We start from the raw sequence: 22,590 nt of genomic DNA, 5'->3' as shown, positions 1-22,590 counted from the left end.
TGTAAAAAAGGAGGAAAAATATATAGGCTCGTGTCACTTGACAAAGCAGCACCTCAACTTCATAACCCAGCATGTACAGTATGTAAGACTGGGAAACCTCTCCCACCTCTCCCTATCTCTCTCTCTCTCTCTCTCACACACACACACACACACACACACACACACACACACACACACACACACACACACACACACACACACACACACACACACACACACACACACACACACACACACACACACACACACACACACACACACACACACACACACACACACACACACACACACACACACACACACACACACACACACACACACACACACAACCATATAATCCCCACGGTAACAGCTGCACCTATTCCAGTACCGTACTGTAGCCAGTTGAAACTTTCTATCCAATCAGTATCAAATGCTGAACCCCCTTTGTCCGTTTCAAATTACAATCCTGCAAACCAAACGAGCTGCATTTGCAATTTGCATGACGGTCAGGTAAAGCACGTCTTTTCACGAGCCCAGTGAATGGCTGTGCTAAGTTTGCAGGTGACGCGTTAAGCTGCAAAAGCGCCTTCGTTATCTGTGTTGAACGGAGGAGAGGTATTTCGGGAGGGGCTCATTTGGAATGTGCAATGGGGTTCTAAAAGGCTACCCACTCGAAAACGACAAGAAAAACCATTTTCTTTTGCTTTGCAGTTAAGCTGTACCTGCACTGAAAGGGAATTTCTGCCGTGTATGAGCGCCACCCGCCAGTCCGTAGATAAAAAGCAGCCTCCTTTCCCCTCCCTCCGACACGGAATGTTTTACAATATGGGCTGTCCCTTTATTGCGTCCCATGTACTCCCAGTCCCAAGTGTGACCCCACCCTTTCAAATATCCGGGGATGAGGGAGGAGGTCTCATTACAGCATAGACCTCCACCCTGCACCGCCCAAGCTTTCCTTCCTATGGCTTCAGCTGGGGATACGTCCAATGAGCGCGGGATTTGCAATTCAAGTGCGCCTGCTACACCCAGCCAGGCCACCCTAGTTCCATAAACATTGTGGCAGCCATCTACCGAAGTATCTCCAGAATGCTGACAATAGAACAATAGAATTACTGCTTGCTTCGTTAACAAAATGAGCCAACTTCAATATCACTCATTCACTTAGAACGGTAGTAAGATATCGATTGTTTAGAAAGCTGAAGCTTACAGGCATAGCACACAAAAGTTTCCGTGCGTATTACAGTAATGTCGCAAGATAAAACTCTGTAACGCGCATGAGCTCGTAAACTTGTATTATACAGTCACGGATATGATACATTCAGTCTTCACAAAAGAACAACCTACTTTCTCGCTCGGATCAGTACTTTTGTACTGAACAATGGAAACATTGCAGACCCACCGGCTAAAGAAATGTTGAAGAAGAATTTATGTTTCTTCAAACAGAATTCCTAATGACCCTTTGTCCCCAATGCAACATAGTTTTAACTGCCACGGTCATCAACAACAACGGAACAAGTCTGAAACTACGATTTTGTTTTACACTAGTTGACGGTATAAACAACCTAATAAACAGGTTGTCTCCTGGATATAGCAAGGATCTCAATCAGTAAAAAATATCACCATCAATGGGTAAAATCATGTTGCATAATCTAGAACAGGGACTTCAAAACTATGATTGGACTTATTCGAATTACTGATGCTGAAGTTAGACGAAAATGGATAAAAGTAATGAAGATACTACTGTATTAAGAATTAAGCTCATTTCTTTTTTTTTTCATTCTGCCTTCAAACGGACCCAGTATTAATATTTGAAACGTTATTTTGATTATTAATATTACAATTGCACTGTCTACCGTAAGAGGAAAAATCAACATATGAACAATTCATGTATTTGAAGTTATGAGGTTCGTTATATTTACTCCGGGGGCTACCCCAGTGGATCTCAATTACTTCTAATTTTGTAGGGGCAAAGTTAGAACAATAATATGATCAATTATTAATTGAAGTCAACTTGGATAGATGGCACACCAGGCAAATGCTGGGGCTGTACCTTAATTAAGGCCACGGCCGCTTCCCTTCCTAGCCCTTTCCCATTCCATCGTCGCCATAAGACCTGTCAGTGTCGGTGCGACGTAAAGCCACTAGCCACTAGTGTCTCATGGGCGTATAATCGGGATTAAATCGTAATATACCGGGCGACTTGGCCGTGCGGTTAGGGGCGCGCAACTGTGAGCTTGCATCCGGGAGTTAGTGGTTTTGAATCCCACTGTCGGCATCCCTGAAGATGGTTTCCATGGTTTCCCATTTTCACACCGGGCAAATGCTGGGACTGTACCTTAATTAAGGCCACGGCCGCTTCCATCCCCTCCTAGCCCTTTCCTATCCCATCGTCGCCATAAGACCTGACTGTGTCGGTGCGACGTAAAGCCACTAGCAAAAAGAAACCGTAATATAGGCCTACTTCATTACAGAAATTATTTTCTGAAGGTGTTATAGTTTTCTTTTCCTATTGGGCAGAGATCAGGACCTTGCTGACTGAAATACAAGAAGCTAGATGAACTGCGTAGGAACATTTTCTCATTTACGAAGGAGACTCAAAAACCTTTTAACTTTCAAAAGTTCATCAAATTAATGTGAACGCTTTCCACAACGTGAGGGCACCAGAGAGCATAATTTATACTGCGATGACAGACATACACTTCTCTTGCGACGTTTATTTGAGCAAAATTGACAACCATGATTCTTCTTTTTTTCACTAAATTGTCTTGTTCTAGCATGCAATGCTATGTCGTGTGTCGTACATGGCAGAAACTGAACTATACACCCCGAATATTTAAAAACAATACTTTAAAAGTAAAATGAGGGGGATTACATTTTTTATTTATTCTTCTACAGTGTACTATTGCACAAGAACATACAAAGAATAGCGCTTTCCGTGGAATGACTGTAATATCAGGAGTTCATTTAAACAACAACTCACTGTTCGGATAAGTGGTAGTGTGTCGGTGCCGTAACTCAAAGATTGCGGGTTCAAACCCGAAAGAGGAAATCAGAATGTTAAAGAACAGTTAAGTCCTTTCGGCATTCCACGTCGTATGTTGTCGGCATGTTAAAGATCTCTGGAGGCATATTTGGTGTTCAACTGATAATATTAATTGCAAATCAGCTACAGGTCACCCAAAATAGTTCCGATTTCTCTGCCATTTTGAACAAGGAAAGGAAACGTCGAAATTGACACGCAGGCATCCTGAATGGCGCTGAATTACGGTAGCCCTATTCATGGCGGACATAGATATGTACAATACTTACGTAGAAACTCACTTAAACAGCAATAAAAAACATGAAATAAAATAATTATATTCATACCAAGATTAGATATCTCACAATATTCTACATTTTAATTTTTCAATTATCATATCAGTTAAAACTAGCTCCCCTACATATTGCATCAAATTCCCGATCAAAAACCAATTTAACTGTCGTCGTGATTACGTCAAGATAGAACAAACCGTCATTTTCACGTCTCAACAAGCAACAATTTCTGAAATGGAACTTTTATGGAGAAGTTTTCAGCTGTGAAGTACGTTTCGTAATTTGATTTATGAATCCTATGACACGAGGAAGCGAGAACGTGAAGTAACGAACTGCTTACCTTCTGCTCATCAATCAGGTATGATCCAACGTATACAGCCTTGTTCCTGATAATTAGACAAGTTGCAGAGACTGCTTTATCATACGATTCACTTCTTTTAAAGTAATTTCTATTTTGTTTTACATTAAATCACGCTGTAAGGATTTTTTTTTGCAAGTTGCTTTACGTCGCACAGACACACACAGGTTTTATGGCGACGATGGGGCAGAAAAGGGCTAGGAGTGGGAAGGAAGCGGCCATGGTCTTAATTAAGGTACAGCCCCAGCATTTGCCTGGTGTGAAAATGGGAAACCACGGAAAGCCATCTTCAGGGCTGCCAACAGTGGGGTCGAACCCACTATCTCCCGAAAACTGGATACTGGCCGCACTTAAGCGAGTGCAGCTATCGAGCTCGGTGTAAAGAAAATCAATGAGAAAATCTGACTTGAGAATCATCCTACAGATACGAGCAGATAGCGCAATTTTGAACATTCGTCATTTCACAGAAACACACAGCTAAAACTGCTTTATGTAAAGTGATAACAATCCTAAACGACCTATCGTTTCGTTTCCAACTGACATACAGGAAATATGGGACATCATGTACACTGATATACCGTATCAAGAGTCAGTACCGTACTGAATCTCTTATAACCAACATCACATTCCACACACTTTTAAAGTTACTCGACTGGAAATTATTGTACTTCAAATTAATGTGGAAACACGTGTTTATGCCAGCATAGCGACATACCACTTCACCAGGGGAATTTTCCTGGGTAGAAGTAAATTATGTATACCTTTCACAGAAAAAAATGTTTCTTACACAAACCAAGTAATCGCGTACTATGGTCCTTTGAACGGAGGATGTTGAAAAAGACGAAATAAACTAAGTGTATTTATGTACACGAACAGCTTATATTACTACTACTACTACTACTACTACTACTACTACTACTACTACTACTACTACTACTACTACTACTACTAATAATAATAATAATAATAATAATAATAATAAAATTGATGTCTTCAACCAGTGCTGTGGATTACTAAGATACTTCTAGGAACGATACAGGAAACGTTTGAATTTCAAAAGCTCAAAATCTGGTAACTGGTAACTTCTCTTTCCCCTCCAGCACGAAATGAACATGCATCAAGCGAGATACGAACCCTGAGTGCAGAAATGCTATGTCAATTTCTCTACTTCATCGAAGTTCCGTGAATAACCTCCACAAAATATGGAACACGAAAAAACAAATACAATTAAATCTATGTACTAAAAATACAAACGCGAAAGTTGAACGAAGACTGCAGTTTGATATGAGCTTTATTATTTAAATTCCCGACATTGGATTCCTAATATGGGGCGATGCCTTTGTGCGGTAATGGAGTTTCCTAATCTGAGACGTGATTTCTGCGGGATATATGAAAATGACAATGAACAATGACTCATCGAATGTAATCGGTTGGTACCTAAAATTTAAGTCCAGGCTTCAAATTCTAATGCGATTGGTGTATTTTTTCTTAATAATTATACTGCTCACTATTTTGGTATATTTGTTTCTTCTTCTACACACACACACATTTCGCAGCAGAATGGTCTTGAATAATCACTTGCACAAGCAGTGCGTGCCCATTTGAGTGAGACATTTGCAACCACTTATCAAAGGTTCTCCTTCTGAGTCCTCCAAGAAAAGACCTACACAAAAGACACACTGCAACGTCGTTGTAGTCACCGACTTTTATTCATTCTTCTTCCGACTCCAGAAACACAACGTCGTCATCTTCAGAGTAGGATGAAGATTCAAGGGAGCCATTCGAAATGTATTGGTTTGGGTTCCAGAGCTCGTTTGACTTTCGACCGTGTACTGTCATTCATCTTTTTCTTTTGCTCAATCAGTCGAGCCTTGTAGGGCGAGCTTGTAATTAGGCTATGCAGGATGTTCCAGCGGACGACCTGACTTGCCCTGACGTGCTCTGCTTCTGTTTCGGATTTTGGCTAGTCCAATATCTGCTGCCAGGACTATAATCTGCCGGCGAATCCGTCACCTGGTATAAAAGATAATATCCTAAAACGGAGTATTCCATATTGTCTTCCACCGTACCCCATAATAGGGACTCGCCAATTTAATTTCCAAAATCTTCTAGATACCATTTAAAATAAAGGTGGAGCAAAAAACACGGCTCACGCCAGACAGGTAGCTTTATTTGCATATCACTAGTCGAAGACAAGTTCAGTAAAAACAATATTTACTTTATTATATTTGTAATCTGTACATGATATGCACAAAGAGCAAACATTTTCGCGGTATCAATTTTCTTCTTCTACTCAGTGTTGCGGGATCTTACATAGCCATGTGCGCTCGTTCTTTTACAGAACATGTTAACACTGTTCTTCTAGTTCTCGAAGTACGCAGGCGATGTCAGCTTCATGCAGCTGACATAACGGTACCCCAAATAAAGAACCACCTCACTGGGCTACCTTCCTCTACTATTATTATTATTATTATTATTATTATTATTATTATTATTATTATTATTATTATTATTATTATTATTTATGATTATATTTCCAGAATATAAACAGGATTTGTGAATAATAATAATAATAATAGTGAATTAATCATCACTGATTGGACACAATAATCCAACAGGACGTTTCCAGTAAGTGTATTTTGATAATATATCTATGACCTAATTTAGAACAGCGTATGCGAGTCTCTAAATAGCAACGGATATGAATTCAATTTGTATTTCATAATTACGATTTCACGACGACTTCCTAAAGTAGCAACAGCTATCAGTACTGAGCATCGTAAATTAAATTCAGGCAACGAGATGACGTCCAGCGGAGTACCAATAAAGATATTTCATTGGGAGATTAATTTGGAAGTACCGCACACCTTGTATGGCTTAGCAGTCCGCGTCACTGCCATGCCAAGTCCGCTCTCTCGTTTAATAAAAGGAAGCAGTTTCTGCATCGACTAAAACGCCCTTCCCCTCTCCCCACCTCAAAACTCTCTCCATCCCCTCCCCAACCCTCGCGGCATCGACCGCAGCGGATTCAATGGGATGATTCCAGCCAAATTACTCGGCGATCTACATTTAGCGACTATTTTAGATTAATGTACGGGTACGCTCACTTCAAATTGACGTGTGCCATCCTCGTTTAAAAAAAATACAATGCGTAAATCTCCGTTCACTGACGAAACTACTGCTTTCAAAGTTTCCCTAACACGCCGAGTACTCCAGAATTATAACGCGCTCCTGAACACGATTAGACTACTTCACTAAAAATATCACACCACTAGTTCTACCTAATCTGCCAGATATTTCTGCTATCATTCTCTATCCTCTCAGAATTACATTATCTTTAGGGACCATTAACAACAATTAAAAGAGAAACTATAAAATTTGGATTCTCTCCACAAACTACATCCAACAATTCCAATAAATTGTTTATTGTATCCATTTCGTGTTCCGTGGAATTCCAGCCAATTAATAACGTACGACTTACATTCTACGACAAAAAAAAAGAAAAAACCCAAGGCGCAACAGCCCCGAAGAGCCTTGGCCTACCAAGCGATCGCTTCTCAGTCTGAAGGCCTGCAGATTACATGTGTGGTCAGCACGACGAATTCACACGGCCGTTATTTTTGGTTCTCTAGACCGAGGCCGCTATCTCAACGTCAGATAGATCCTCAATTGTAATCACGTAGGCTGAGTGGACCTCGAACTAGTCCTCAGATCCGGGTAAAAATCCCTGATATGGCGAGAACTGAACCTGGGCCTCCCGATAAGAGGCAGGCACGCTACCTCTACACCGCGGGGCCGACCATACGTTCTACGACACACACAATAAAATAATCTAGTAGTTTCTTACTTCACACATTTGTATTTGTAGATTTTAGAAGCTACGTCTTTCCTTTGGTCCTTCAAACTGTCTGTTAATCTGCGTTACTGTAATGACTGTTCTGTCAGGTTCAAATACAAATATTACCGGTAATGATAAAGTTTGGGATATCTATTCAGACTAGGAACAAAGCAACATGACTGGATATATAATAAGAAAAAACATACCCAACATAGCTGCGAAGTAGCCGAAACCCGAGCAAGATTACTCAACTTCAGCTCCCATTATCACGGAACGTGCCCAAGTATTTCAATCGTGAAATTAGGAATTACATTTTATTATATTAACCTTATCGTGTGTTACCTGAATGAAACACATGGCGCTACAGCCCTGATTAACCTCGGCCTACCAAGCGACCGCTGCTCAGCCCGAATGCATGCAGATTCCAGTATGGCGCGTAATCAGCACGAAGAATCCCCAAGTCGTCATTCTTGGCTTTACAGACCGCGGACGCTATCTAAACGTCAGATAATTCCTCAAATGTTGTCACGTAGGCGGAGCAAACCTCGAAAAAGCCCTCAGATCCAGGTAAAAATTCCTGACTTGAACGGGAATCGAACCCGGGAACCCTTGGTCTTCTGTTATATTCCATTCTTTATTCTCGTCAACTGTCATTGTTTACGAGTATAGTAGTATGTTTCCATCACACGTAGAATCAAGATTTAAATGATTTAGATATGGTTATATATCGAATTCATTGCTCTACACCTCTTGGTAGACTTTCTCAATAACAGGAAAATACAACATTTCTCGTGTCAGATTAGAAACGCTTAGTAAAGCATTGCAATTAACAACTTGAAATCAGTGGCAGATCAGTATCCAGTTACGAAGCCATCACTCTCTTATCTACAACCATATACTGTATGCCAACGAAAACATTCATACCAAAGACGGACGGATCCTAGAAAGTCGGCGACAATCTTTGCTGTAATTCTCTAAACGTATAGATCACCTTCCAGCAATCCATGTGAAGTATTCGTGCTAAAAGAATTGCGAAGAGAATTTGAACTTCTTTCTTCGGTTCTGAAGGCGAGGGAAGTTTTTTCACGTTAAGGGAGAGAGAATCTCTAGGAGTTATTCGTTTTCCTTTTCACTTCCATCCAATTACAGGGTTAACAAGTACGAAACATCCTTGCAATCGTCTGGTTAGTTAACAGATGTAGGCCTACGTAGGTTTAAATATAAGATATTTTAGTCCTGTGGGAAGTTGGCTGGATGAGTGCATGTAGACCAAATCGTCTTTAAAAATGTGAAAAATGATTTATTTCTTCACCACTTCGGTTCTGAATTTAATATCTTCACACATCAGTCCCATTCGCTTTCAAGAAGATATACATATGGAGCACAGTATATTCTAATCACTGGGAGTCTTTAAAATATATTAGAATTTCGGAGAAAAATATTCTGCCACTCCATGGATGTAATTATCGTTTCAGAGGAAACAATTCTCCCCAGATTAATAATTCCCCACAAAATACATTGGTATGTACAGAAATTTATTGTCGAAATCAGTGTCCATTGTATTTAAATGAGGACAGTGTTGTCTTCCATGGAGCGTATAAATTCACAATTCTTAAAAAAATCTCTTCTATAGCATGTTATTTGATCACTATTTATTACGTCAATTTTTACGTAGTTAATATGTGTGTGATACTTGACAGCGGAAAGTTTGGTTCTAAAAAATCGCATATTAGGTGTCTAAAATAGATTTTTATACAGCTCTATTTAGGTTCTATAAAATATAAAATAGGTACTAATAATTTGCTAAAGTGGCATTGATATAACAACGTACCACATTTATTTAATGGATATTAGAAATAAACACATTTACACATGTTTTACACTCTGAACGTGTATATACACAAACTGAATACTTTCTTTTCTTTACACTCTTATTTTTATCCATCACCATTCCCGAAATTTGCCTCGCAATAGATAAGAAACACTTTTTGGTTTTCTACTGAGCTGTTATATAGAGCTTATCACTCAAAATAAACTTATAAGCTGAAAAACCCGCATCCTTCACCGAATGAAGAAACGGCACAATATTTTAGATTTGGAACTGGTAATCATTCTCACCTTCGTTGTTTCTTCCTGCTAAAACGCCAACGGCAGCGATTAATGTCTTCTGTCGAATGATTTCTTGCAGCACATTGTCCGACTTACTTTTCCCTTTCTTTTTTCATCAGTCCCTTCTGGACCACGGCCTACAAGCCCACAAACTTCTACATCGAAAAGAAAAGGATTTTATCCGTCTTGGAATGTAAACAGTATGGAACAGACAGTTAAGAAAAACAGTAGACTGTTGCGAAAAAAATAAGTAAGAAATTAAAAAAAATAAAATTCTTAAATAGGCACTAACGTCAACAAAGTCATATTTTGAAGAATAAAACACATTTATTTAGACCTAATAGTCCATGGCAAACATAAATACTTAATCTCAAGCATATATGTATCACGGAAACAAGACTTTTCGTCTAAATTCTGTTGTCTAGTGATAAACATAATATTCGACCCTTGTTAGAATTTTCATTCACAAAATTTCACCAGCAAAAAACAAAAAAGACCAAGCAAGTGAAGTGTGCAGGACTGCTTGTGGAGCGTAACTGAATAAACTCACTTTCTGTGCTCAAAATTATGGGATCGACTCCCGGCAGGGCCGACTGGCATTTAAGATTTTGTACTTTAGGCCTAGATCCTAAGAAATCCCTTTTCCAGGCAAAATTCTTATGCTGCAGCATGAATTTAAAACGACAGCAGTAGAAGTAAATCACAAAGTATTATTATTATTGAAGTATAAAGGAGCAAGTTCAGCTATACCGTAGTACACAACACAGAAAACAACAACAGCAACTGGAACTCAAATCCACCGAGCAGTTTTCAAAGTACGAGTAAGACACAGACGTGCGAATGAAATGACTCTTGCAGGTCCGACCTCTAGTTCCGAAATTGCGACAGAGCAGTAAGATTCACCTTGCATACCAAATATCACCTCCATGGAAATTTCCGACACCTCACGGTTTCTGAAGACCATCAACAGCAAACGAGATATTAAGTGCGTGCCGTTATCGAAATAAATTGAATATGTAGTTACGTATTATATAATAAAATAATTATTTCTGAATCCGTACTCGAACGTTTCCGTAATATGTTTCCCTATCTCAAATAGATCCATTTGCCGTCCTCCATCATCCCTGAAAGTTTGTAACGTAATCACGGACACATTCTGTAGATCACAATACGACCTCATCAAACACAGCACTGCACAATAGATACTCGATATAAACAACTATATATGTCCTTAATTATCTCCTTTTCATTAAGTATCCTGCTAACTTTGTTTGGCCTTCATCAAAGTATTCATTCCATGTAGTCACTATATACCATGGCCTGAAACACTTTCTACACTTCTAGAACTATCTAACGTTCGCTCACATCACATTACACATTCAAGCACCCACTTCCAGCCAACTTTCCAACACTGAGTTTCTAACCGAGTAACTCATACTGCCGCATGTAGCGACGAAGAGCATCATCATTTACAGAAGCTTTATGCATGCTCCATTCTAACAGAAAGACCGGAGAGTTCCAAGGAAGTTCCTCGCCAACCACTGCATTTTCATGAAGAGTTTCTCCACAAATAAGAGATAAAAAAAGCTACTCATCTTGTATAAAACTTACTTCTTATCTTACATAATTATACAGCTTACAAAATAAGTAATACAGTAAAGGAAGTAGTTGTTTAATTACGGTACCAAAAGTCGTAAAATGTGTATACTTTAAAATCATTCCAAGTGCAATATTTATTGCATTAGACTCAAATTACTAACAGGAAAAACGCTCAGAATCATGGACAACGTATGTAATTTAAAAAAATACGTACTAATCATATAAACACTATACGGTGAGTGGTACTTCTTCGTTTAGCAGATGAATGTCCTCAAATAGAGTGAAAAATATGTTAATATGTTGAGGATACAAGCATTTCCAACAGAAAATATTTTAAATTCAAACATGCAAATATTTCAGTACGTCCAGTTCGTTCAGGTCGGTACTCGCACAGTAAAGAAACATCCATTATGGTAGGAACATTTTAGACGATGGCACAGAGTTTTGGGCTTAAACGTTCTATTGGCAAAAATAAGGGCAACATCTCTCTCCTCGACTTATTCCTTAATACAAATAATTTAATATTTACCATTTTGTATGAGTCAGGCATCGTGGTTTATGGAATGCATGCCACGCGTATCGTACTGATACGATTGCCTTTATGCTTACACAGGGATTCAGGAATCTTTTCCCAACGACTACAAAAATCTACTGAGAGAATATAATGTGTTTGGCGATGTATTATACGCCTTAACTGCGTTTTCCAAGAGTTCGGAGTGATCTGTTGAAAACATCTGAGGGCAATGACGCGACTACAGTCAAATATGTGTGACAAGCCAAGCAACTGATGTCGTAATAATAATAATAATAATGCTATTTGTTTTACGTCCCACTAACTACTCTTTTACGGTTTTCGGAGACGCCGAGGTGCCGGAATTTAGTCCCGGAGGAGTTCTTTTACGTTCCAGTAAATCTACCGACACGAGGCTGACGTATTCGAGCACCTTCAAATACCACCGGACTGAGCCAGGATCGAACCAACTGATATAGAAGATGATAAAATGTTAACGTGTCTCCTCTTCACCAAAACTGGAGAAACTGAATATTTTCTTCAACACTTACCATTATCGGCCATGCACAAAATCTGAACGTTTTTAACCACATGTATGCTATGAACACATGCAATAAGTTATATTATCTTAATTACCATAATAATGATGACATATGGCCTCCGGAGAGGCCTGGTGCAGTACTTTCGAGTAGACATCCTAGAGGCGATCTGCACGTCTGAGGATGGAGCCCAACCTAAGGTGAATCAAAACGTTGAAGACGACGCAAGCATTCAGCTCCCAAGCCAATGAAGGTCTAAATCTCCGACCCAACCAAAAATCAAACCGGTGACCCCTTGGAACATTCCTAACCATTTGGCCATGGAGCCGACATATTTTTCGTGAAGTATTATCTCACAATTCCATACTTTTTGTTTTGCTACCTACTTGTTTCACGTCTCAACACATCGAAGGGTTTCGGCGAAGCAAGGATGGGAAAGGGCTATGTTTGGAGAGGAAGCAGCTGTGGCCTTAATGAAGGTGCAGCCTGGTGTGCAAATAAACTACGGAAACCCATCTTCAGGGCTGTCGACAGTGGGATCCGAACCCACTATCTCCCGAAAGCAAACTCACATCTGCGCGACCCTAACAGCATGGCTAAATCGCTCTGTACTATTCCACAGAATTAAGAAGTGGGCACACATGAATATTTAAAAGAAAACGTATGGCTTTGAAAGAACTCCGATTGAGCGGCACAATGAACATTTCCATGGGACATCATGGTAGTCCTGTGTTACACCTACTGACAGGCGGACATTTCATTCAATGGTATAGTATTTACGAGATATCTTTCTCAAGAAAGAATAAACTACTATGAGAACAGCCTTATGACAATCATCAATAAAATTGCAACAATGAACCAAGACTCTGAGAACAGAAATATATATTTTTCAGTTAATTTAATTTCAGGCACTTTTAGAACAGACAACATGGAGATACAGGTCAGAGCAAAGGATTATGAAAAGAAATAAACCAAGGATATCGGATTTTTAACATCGATCCAAAATTAAGTCGAGCATCACGGAGAATGTAATTTAATACAGAATACTTTTAAGTCTGTGAAGTAGAAGTAGAACGAATATAATATAACTTACAGGAAATGTTTGCCCTGTCTTGGTTTTCGAAATTATCATCAGCCAGTGCTGAGTTAACTACATCGAAGGTGACCAAAAAATAAAATAAAATAAAAAGAGGGAAAAGGTTATAACTTATTTTTCTTTTGTGAAGTTTTGCAGATGAAGCCGAATTTCTTTAACACTGCATGGAGCAATGTGAAAAAATTCACGTATAATAATCGGGAAATTAGATTTACTGCCTATAGGAGTTCTAGAAGAAGCTACATTTCGAAACTGTATTTCACTGAATTGCGATTTAGAAGGCAAAAACAAAGTGTAGCAGCGCGTTGAATAATAGTGTTATCAGTTTTCTATATTTGAAGATATTATGCCAACACAAATGGAAAAAGAGATGATTCAGTACAGAAGAACATAAATATGTTGCAGGTCAATCTCATGTATAAAATATTCTCCAGCATCACTCTAGTAAATGACACACATGAGAGAGAACCAAAACCTCCTCAGTTTCAATGACTGCAAAAAAAGGAGAGAATTGATCCATAAATAATTTCCACCCAGGATCTAAGACGAGAAATTCTCATGGTCAATCACTTCTTAGTAAACAATTCCTTTTTTTTTTTTTTTTTTTACGTCGCAACGACACTAATAGATCTTATGGCGATGATAGGATTGGAAGCGGCCCTGGCCTAAATTAAGGTATAGCCCCCAGCATTTGCCTGGTGTGAAAATTGTAAATCACGAAAACCATCTTCAGGGCTGCCGATGGTGGGGTTCCAACCTACTATCTGCCGAATGCAAGCTCACAGCCGCGCGCCCCTATCCGCACGACCAACTCACTCGGTAGTAAGCAATTCAGGATTTTATGAAGAATAAAAGAACTAACATAACAGATATCGAGGAAATTAGGTTGTAAGTAATATTTAAAAATTCGGTATCATCACTAGTTAACACAACAGACGATGTTTCGAAGTAAAGGAAGAAAATACAAAAACGAATGAAAGTTTACATAGCAGTACTGAAGGATAAAGGATAACTGGTATAGATGAGAAATCTCAAAATACAATCAATGATACAATAAGTTATTCACAGAATGAAGAAACACAAATTCTGAAGTAGTTTAAACAATCAACAACAGCCAAGGTATTTCAAATAAATGCATTTAAAGCGTTTTAGCTTTCTTTTAATACTGGTAATGAAAATTAACCAAATATCGGCAAGTATGTAGATGGAAATGAACGAAGCTTTTAAAGAAATTTGAGTAGTTTAGAATAGTATACTAGGATGTTATTCAGAAGAGATAACCAATTGGACATAGACCAAACATATAGGCCTAAGTTAATCTTAATTGTCCAAGACACTTCAATAAGAATACCTATTCCGTTGATGTTCGACGAGAAGTCACTCAGTCGATATGTGCGTAGGTACTTAGTTATGCTGACACTCGAATGCCGATGGATGTCCGAGAAACAAGTGATGATTTTATTCAACATTGTGATACAAGTTATACCATATTTCCTTAGTAGATACTCCCTACATTGTATACTGAAAAATGGTGGGACTCAAACCAGGCACCTGAGATAAATCCTTAACAAACGAAACGAAACTGGATCGAAACATTAGGATCGAAACACTGCGAATGACAATCATGTTTTCAGAAGACATTCAGAAGTCAGTCTATTACAATGATGCGTAACGCTGATGATAACATTTTAATACGCCGTGAAAAAGTTAACCGGGATGATATGTATTGGACAACTTCGAAAAATAAAACGTCCCTGAAGTATAATACAGGCAAGCATACATAACTCTTTCATATATGACCATATTTCATAAGACGAAAATAACGAGTTAATAAAATTTCCACCAGAAAGCACGTGCAGTACAATTAAGAATAACAAGATTCCTTCTCACAGTGTAGCACATTAGTCACTATAGCTTTCAGCTTTTATTGCAGAATCGTTGTATTAGTGCACGAGAATAACAACTCGATCCCTATACGGACTAGGTACGAATCTCATTATAATGCACGCTGAGCTCATGTAATTTATAACATAGTTCAACCACAGGGTATGCCATTGTAACATGTAATGATAATTCGGTACCCTTTACCGGCCAGCACCGGTAATGGAACGAGGAGTAGTAAGAGGTGGACATAAACCGTCCAGTTCGAGATTTAGTTAGGTTGTATCCAGGCAACTGGAACGGGTTTAGCAAGGCAATTTGCTAAGAGAGTAACAAGGCTGCAGGTACTGAGCGTACGGCACACTAGTCTAATTGGGATGCAGGCAGTCAGGCTGGTAAACCTGTTCCTGCTCCAGGAAGGGGCGTAGAGCAGGAAACAGGAAGTACTGTGCACAACTTCTTCATTCACATTAATTCTGCTCCGCACAGTCAACCAGGCGTAACCTCCCTCTGTCTTACAACACGACGTGTAACCTAGAGATCATCCTTTCTCAGAACGATCTTTGTTTCAATTAATACATCGTTCATCTCCTATGAAACTAACGATTCGGTAATACCGTAAATCCATAACACGCAAGAGGAGTGTGAATTTACATGATAAAAAGGAATACATGTTACACTGGTTCACTGTCATAATACGTAGCATGAAATAAGATTGTCAACTCACTCTCGTTCAATAATAATAATAATAATAATAATAATAATAATAATAATAATAATAATAATAATAATAATAATAATGTTACATGCTTGACATCATTTTAATTGGTGAGATTTTACAAGATGCAGGAATGATGAATGTATGTACTGCACGAGTTCTTGAACGTCTTGGAAGCCACGATACGGAGTTACCTCATTTGAATACCTTCAAACGCCACCGGCCTCAGATAGGCTTGGGGCGACTACATTGGAAATAGGACGATGACAACCATACTGCACCAATGAATGAAAATACATGAACTAAGTACCACTTGCCTCGGTTTTTTGACAGTCTTATATACAACTCAACAATTTTCACAATATTCATACGATTTGTTTGTTTGTTTGTTTGTTGAGAGTTACTTAAATAACCGTCGACGATGTCTTAGTACTCGAAATTAAGCAGAAGACTGGAGTGAACATAAACTGAACAACCAATCGAAGAAAAGACACGCTGCGGACTTCAGCGTGTAGTTCAAGTGGAAAGTGATTACGAGCTAATGCTGTAACACCTTTATTAGTATTCATGTAGATAGCTATCATGTTGTAAGGTTTAAATTCAGAAAAGAATCTTTCCACTACTGGCGAATGACCAAATAAGACATTCAGAATGTTTCAAACAGGAATGTACAATACGTAATTTGACCATTTTATTAGGTGATACACGGTAGCTTTAACACAGATTTCGACGTTTTAGAAATTTCATTATACTCCCTTAATTTTGTAAACATATATATAGGAAGGTTTACTTCCAGACGGAGGAGAAAAGAATGACGATTTTACCAACTCTTGCCTCAGAAAGACCTAGAATCAAGTGACATGGATGATGATGATGATGATGATGATGATGATGATTAAAATAATAATTATAATGATAATAATAATATTAATAATAGTAAATAGCTCTCGGTGAACACACCATGACAAAACGCTGACTATTACGAGGGCATGGGTCACATAGCAGTAAAACACACAGCTGGCGCTTCAGAGGTAGATAATCACGCTTTCCTTCAAGGACTAAACAAGCAGGCGGTCATGACCTTCGTTCAAGGCACTACAAGTTATTGCAACATTTGCACTGAGCCATTCTTGAAGCCACGACAAATTTCATTGGAGGAAACCGGTTGGTAAGGCTTTACAATATCATGTGAAGACAATATGAAATCGTATTTTAAAATAATTTAATTCCTGGAAAGGCTGAAGCCTTAATATTCAAGAAGTTACAACGGGAATTGGCGAGGAATCTTCTCTAGGGATGAGAACGGAAGAACGTATTGAAGATCCTTAAATCAGCTTCCACAAACTCAAAGATGGAAGATAAATGTTCAATTATATTGGTGGGAATCGCCTTCGAGACGAAAACTGCTTGTGACGAAATGAAATTCAGAAGAATTTAAAGAAACGTAGGAGCAAATACGGCCGGTTACGCAGCGAAGTTTGTAAGGCACCTGCCTTCTACGCTGAAAGTTACGAAATCGAAGCAAAAGACAGATCTAAGTCAGTAGATTAACTGCCACGTTAACGATCCCTTTTTAGGATAAAATTACAATAATCTTGAGTCTCTTAAAATAGTTATTAGAGGGGCGTTCAACATAATTAAAATTATGAATGAAACATCGCACAAGGAAAAGAAACAACTTTGTTTCGTATAAGAATAAATACGATACACTACAAAATAAGTAACCGATAGACTAAATTTCAAATATTTAACAATCAGAGAATATGTGAAAGCTCTTAGCACTCGGGAAATAATCAACATTCAAGGGAATCATCGTTCTTTAATCGCAACTTCAAGTACCTAAATCGGGGATTTTATCTTTAAAGAGGAGAGACATTATGATCGAAACTGCGAAGCAACTGCGATAATTTATAATTAGGCCCTAGATGTTTATTTCTTTTAAATGAGGAATTTGTTGAGTGAATATGCGTATTTTCTCTGAAAAGTGCAGTGAGGAAGATCATTCGAAGCAATGTGGAACTCAAGGAGAAACTCCTCATAACAATAGGCCCTGGAAAGAAGCCAGATGCACAACAGCTGAAGGAGATACTCTTAAAAACATGTGAGAATAGGACTGATGGGATCTGCTGTGCAAACCTCCCTACAATACATTTAAGTGATTCTCACACCAGATAGACCATTATTCAGAGCAGAAAATAACCACATATCAATGAGATAAAAGGTGCTCCGATGGAGTAGTCAATCAACCTATGCCCTGCACTATACAGAGATTACAATTAAATGCGAATTTGGAACCCTTAGAATGATTTCTGTTTTCCTATGTAGTTACTGTTTAATACCTTGTGCTATGATAAAATATCATTCCCATGGGCAGAAATGGCTTCCGTCCACCATACCATCAATTTATTTAATGCGAAAGCAATGAGAGGAAAAATATCTTAAAAAGAAGATTACAGCCAGCGACATTATAAAAATCCGATAGCTAAGGACTGGCGGAGGGTGACCTAATTTATGTTTAGAAGGAAATTGCAAGCCTAGCATATAATAATTACTAGTAACTCTAACATTCTTATCTCATTAAAAGTTCGAATTTGAATACGTAATTGAATGAAAGAGAAAGATCAGGTAGATTTCAAATTTATCATTGATTATTGCATTAAACAATTAATTATCTTACTCAATAGACCTTGTTAATCCATTATTACAGAATGAAAAGTTCGACCTATGTTAACCAGAGAGGAACAATAGTTTCTTTATTACTTGGAATTCTACTAAAACCTCGTCGTAAGTGCAAGTTTTCAAACAATTTAAGAGCTAACCCGAGGCAGGCATTCGAACCTCAACACGGACCAAAGTCATAATGTCCACCATGGAGGTTCCGAAGCTGTGCCCGCCAGTATTGTTCAATAACTTCATCGTAATGTAAGATGTCGCTACTAACTTACTTATCTCACCATCGTCCCAAGCTGTTCCACAACTTCTGGAGTGTATCTTACAGCTCATGAGACGACGGTGTCTGCCTATAAGTTCTGAATACCCTCAATCAACACAGATAACACACCTGCTAAGTCAGACTTAATTGAAGAGCTTTAAAACTTCCTTAAAGAAGGTTACTTCCTAGAGGCAAGATTTCATGAATATATTACAAGTAATGAGATAACTATAAAACTGATGATACATGTTCCCTTCTTTCTTCCATTTTTCTTTCTTTACTTCTCTCCACTTCATTTTGTGCCTAATCTCACATTTCGTCGATCTTATTCAGTTGTTAGTTCTAAACTCTACTTCACATAAGAGGACATTGAAAATCATCGGGTGGTGTTTCAAGATTGTAGTGTCTGTATGGGATAGAAACAAAACTGTTTACAGAAATTACTCAAAATGAGGACGGAACTGATAAGCTGCACGGTACGTTCCGTTGCTTTCATCTCACAATGTAAAGTAGATAATCAATGACATTTTGTTCTTCAGCGGTGTTAGCCGAGTTGAAGGAGAGCTAAACAACAGTCTATTAATATCATGATCACAATAATTTCGTTGGAAAATTAGCAACTCTCGTTACAAGACAGTACTATAAAAATAATTCGTATGATCGTGGTAGGAAACATATATAGAGCTGGCTTCTCGAGAGTAAGGGAATATGTTACACACGTCCTGACGTTAAAATTTAAGAGTTTGACACGAAAGATCATACAACATAGAAAGGTACATGACACAGGCAAACTCACTAAAGATTCACGGAAGTTAAGTGTCCTTTTTGAACAGGAAAACTGCAATAATATTTCATTATAGGGGAAGGATTAGTTTAGAAAATTTCTTTAGAAAGAAATCAAGCATACATCTCGTATATGCAAGGAAATCTGCAAACTACCACGCCCTGTTGGAACTTTTAAGATCTTAAACTGGGGGCGCCTGCGCGAAGATTCTGGGCGTCGTCTCCATTCAAACTTCGGTTTCTCCTCACCCCCTTCCCAATCCATTATACACAGAGATAAAAAAAGGACTGTAACTACGGAGCGTGAAACAAGGAATGGCGAATAGCACTTCCGCACTTGCCTCATAGTTCAGTCAAATGAACCTATTAGCAGGCGATTAAAAAAAACTGCTAAGTATTAAGAATGAATACTAAATATAGGTTAAAAGATAATCAGGGCAAAAGAATTCCAGGATAAACTTTCAGTCATGACAAGAAACAGATCATATGGCAAAAGAAAAAAAAAGAAAGGCACTCGGTTTACAGCATAGGGCCTACATCCCAAAATGATGCGGTACAGAAGACAAATAAAAACTGAATCGTAATTTTAAGAAATTTTACACGGGCACATGTAGCGAAAACTGAAATAATCACTTTATCAAAATTTCAGTTCTTTTATCACGTTCCCATACAAATGTATGAGGTTCGAAATAAGTAAGAATCATGCTATGTTCGTGTGAACCCAAGAATATGAAGTTGCGTGCCAAAATACTTCACCAGACATACGATCACCCTCTCTGATCTCAATGCCCACTACAACACATTTGAACTCCACAGCACATATTCCTTTCTACGGTATCACATAAAACATACGTACAACCATTCACTTAACATTTTACGGACACTTCAGACTTCGAAAATATATTCACATAAAACGAATATTTCTCCTTGCACTTTGAATGGCATACTTGGAAAAAATGATCAGACGAGAAAACAATAGACGGAAGAAAAAATGTACACACACGAAATGACTAAACGTTGAAAAGACACACACACAAAAACGATTCTACTTTGTGATGTGGAATTACATCAAATAAAATAATTTGCAAAAAAAGCTGAAACGAAATAGCTTTGATCTATTCAAATGCGGCTATCAATCAAACAAACACACATACACAACACGTGTTCTCACTACACCGATCCATAAGGCAGCTTACCTGAGAGGACTGCCTTGTCGTCTGCCAGAGAAGATACGGGGGTGGCGATGCCGCTGTCAGTCCCGGTAGCAGCTATCGTGAAGTCCCTTTGGAGGCGTAGTTCTGGTGCCAGAGGGCTCCGGTCGGAGTCCGTCCAGTGGCCGGCACTCACGCCGCTATCCGAGCCCGAGCTGAAGTCCCCACCCCCGCACAGCAGAGGATCCCGCTTGCCGTGCTTCGCTACCGGCTTGGTGTATACCGGAACTGGCTCTAGTTGGTTCCAGGCAACTGGCTGTTGTTGCTGCTGCTGTTGTTGTTGCTGTTGGGTTTGTACCTGCTGCTGCGGTTGTTGTTGCTGGAGTTGTGGCACTTGCTGCTGCTGTTGGGGCTGCTGGTGGTGATGCTGTTGTTGGTGGTGCTGTACTTGCTGTTGAACCTGAACTTGCTGTTGCTGCAAGTGTTGCTGATGCTGTTGTTGCATTTGCACTTGTTGTGCTTGCTGAACTTGCTGCTGTTGCTGTTGTTGCTGTAGCAGTGGGTCAGGGTAACGAACAGCTTGTACAGCCTGTACAGCCTGAACAGCCTGAACGGTTTGAACCGGGTACTGCTGAGCAGGAACCAACCTTGGCACTTGAGCCGTGTGTCTTCGCCCTCCAACAGCCACTAAACCTTGCCCACGAGTAGGTAAGTTATTAATAAAAGGACTTCGTCGCTGGCTTTCAGCTCGCCGATAATAGCAAGGATGGATCATAAGCAGCGGTTCACAGCGGGAGCCTTCCGGTGGTTTAGCCTGATTAGGTAATTCATATTCGACGCTACAATCCACGTGCAAGGGGCGGCTGTAGTCCTTGTGCGGCGCCGGGGTGTGCCGAGTCGTCGGTGGAGGTGGTGGAGCCAATTCGAAGCCCGAATAGCACGTTGCCATAATTAAAGTATTGAAGAAAAACCTTCACAATCGAATAACAAGAACTAAACTTTCACAATAATCCAGAGATCTAAGCACAGATTTACACTTCACCACTGACACTTAGTCGCACAGCTGTTTGAGATGCCGGCTCAACGCTAGTAGGCCATTACAACCTAACAGCACGGCCGACACGTCTCGACTGGCGGCAGACTCCGTAGCAGCGCTGTCTGTGGCCCAGTCCCCACACCCGCGTTCCCCGCCCAATAGCGAGCTGTGTGACTCTGCGCTCAACCAATGGGAGCAGTGTTTACAGTAGTGTCGGCAGCGGACCATTCTGCGGCCTTAGCGGGAACTACAACGCTGACAGAACAGCGCCACGACGGTCGGAAATCCTTTTAACGAGGAAAATCGATTGAGTGAGGTCTTTCGGTCCAACATGACATTTTAAAAGAGTCCCTGTCTCCTTCCTTTTCTGTTCACGCCTGTCCAAACAATACGGTTGGGCTTGGCTTGCTTCGTGACGGAAGTAGTTTGGCCTTACAGTTGGGTATTTTATTTAGGGGCCACACGAATCAATACTCATAGGACCCCCTGCTGAAATGTCTCTGACAAGTACTGACGTCACATAAGTGCCTGAAACAATCGCCCATAATAAGACTGTTAACTATTCAGGCTGGGAAATACAAGCATTGATTCAACCGAAATTAAAATTGGTCCTCAGCTCGGTCACTAGCACATACTGCTAACCACACAAGCTGACTGAGCGCACGCTCCCTGCCCAATCTCGTTATATTTTGTATTATTAATTAACGTACGGGCACAGAGTACACAACAAAGGCTTGCATAAATC

The 22,590-nt window shown here is 39.4% G+C and overlaps 1 protein-coding gene across 2 annotated transcripts in view; it reads right to left on the bottom strand.

Annotated features, from left to right (window-relative positions):
• Window positions 1-21,957, bottom strand: part of LOC136863913 (centrosomal and chromosomal factor) — a 293,847-nt gene extending 271,890 nt beyond the window's left edge. For both annotated transcript variants that reach the window (XM_067140334.2, XM_067140335.2), the window contains exon 1: window positions 20,855-21,957. In XM_067140334.2, coding sequence (XP_066996435.2) covers window positions 20,855-21,758 — 904 coding nt within the window. In that variant the 5' untranslated portion in view covers window positions 21,759-21,957. The remainder of the gene's footprint in view (window positions 1-20,854) is intronic.
• Window positions 21,958-22,590: the final 633 nt, after the last annotated feature.

This window comes from Anabrus simplex, chromosome 2 (genome assembly GCF_040414725.1).
Source record: "Anabrus simplex isolate iqAnaSimp1 chromosome 2, ASM4041472v1, whole genome shotgun sequence".
Classification (NCBI taxonomy): Eukaryota; Metazoa; Arthropoda; class Insecta; order Orthoptera; family Tettigoniidae; genus Anabrus; species Anabrus simplex.
This window is presented reverse-complemented; position numbering and strand designations above follow the sequence as displayed.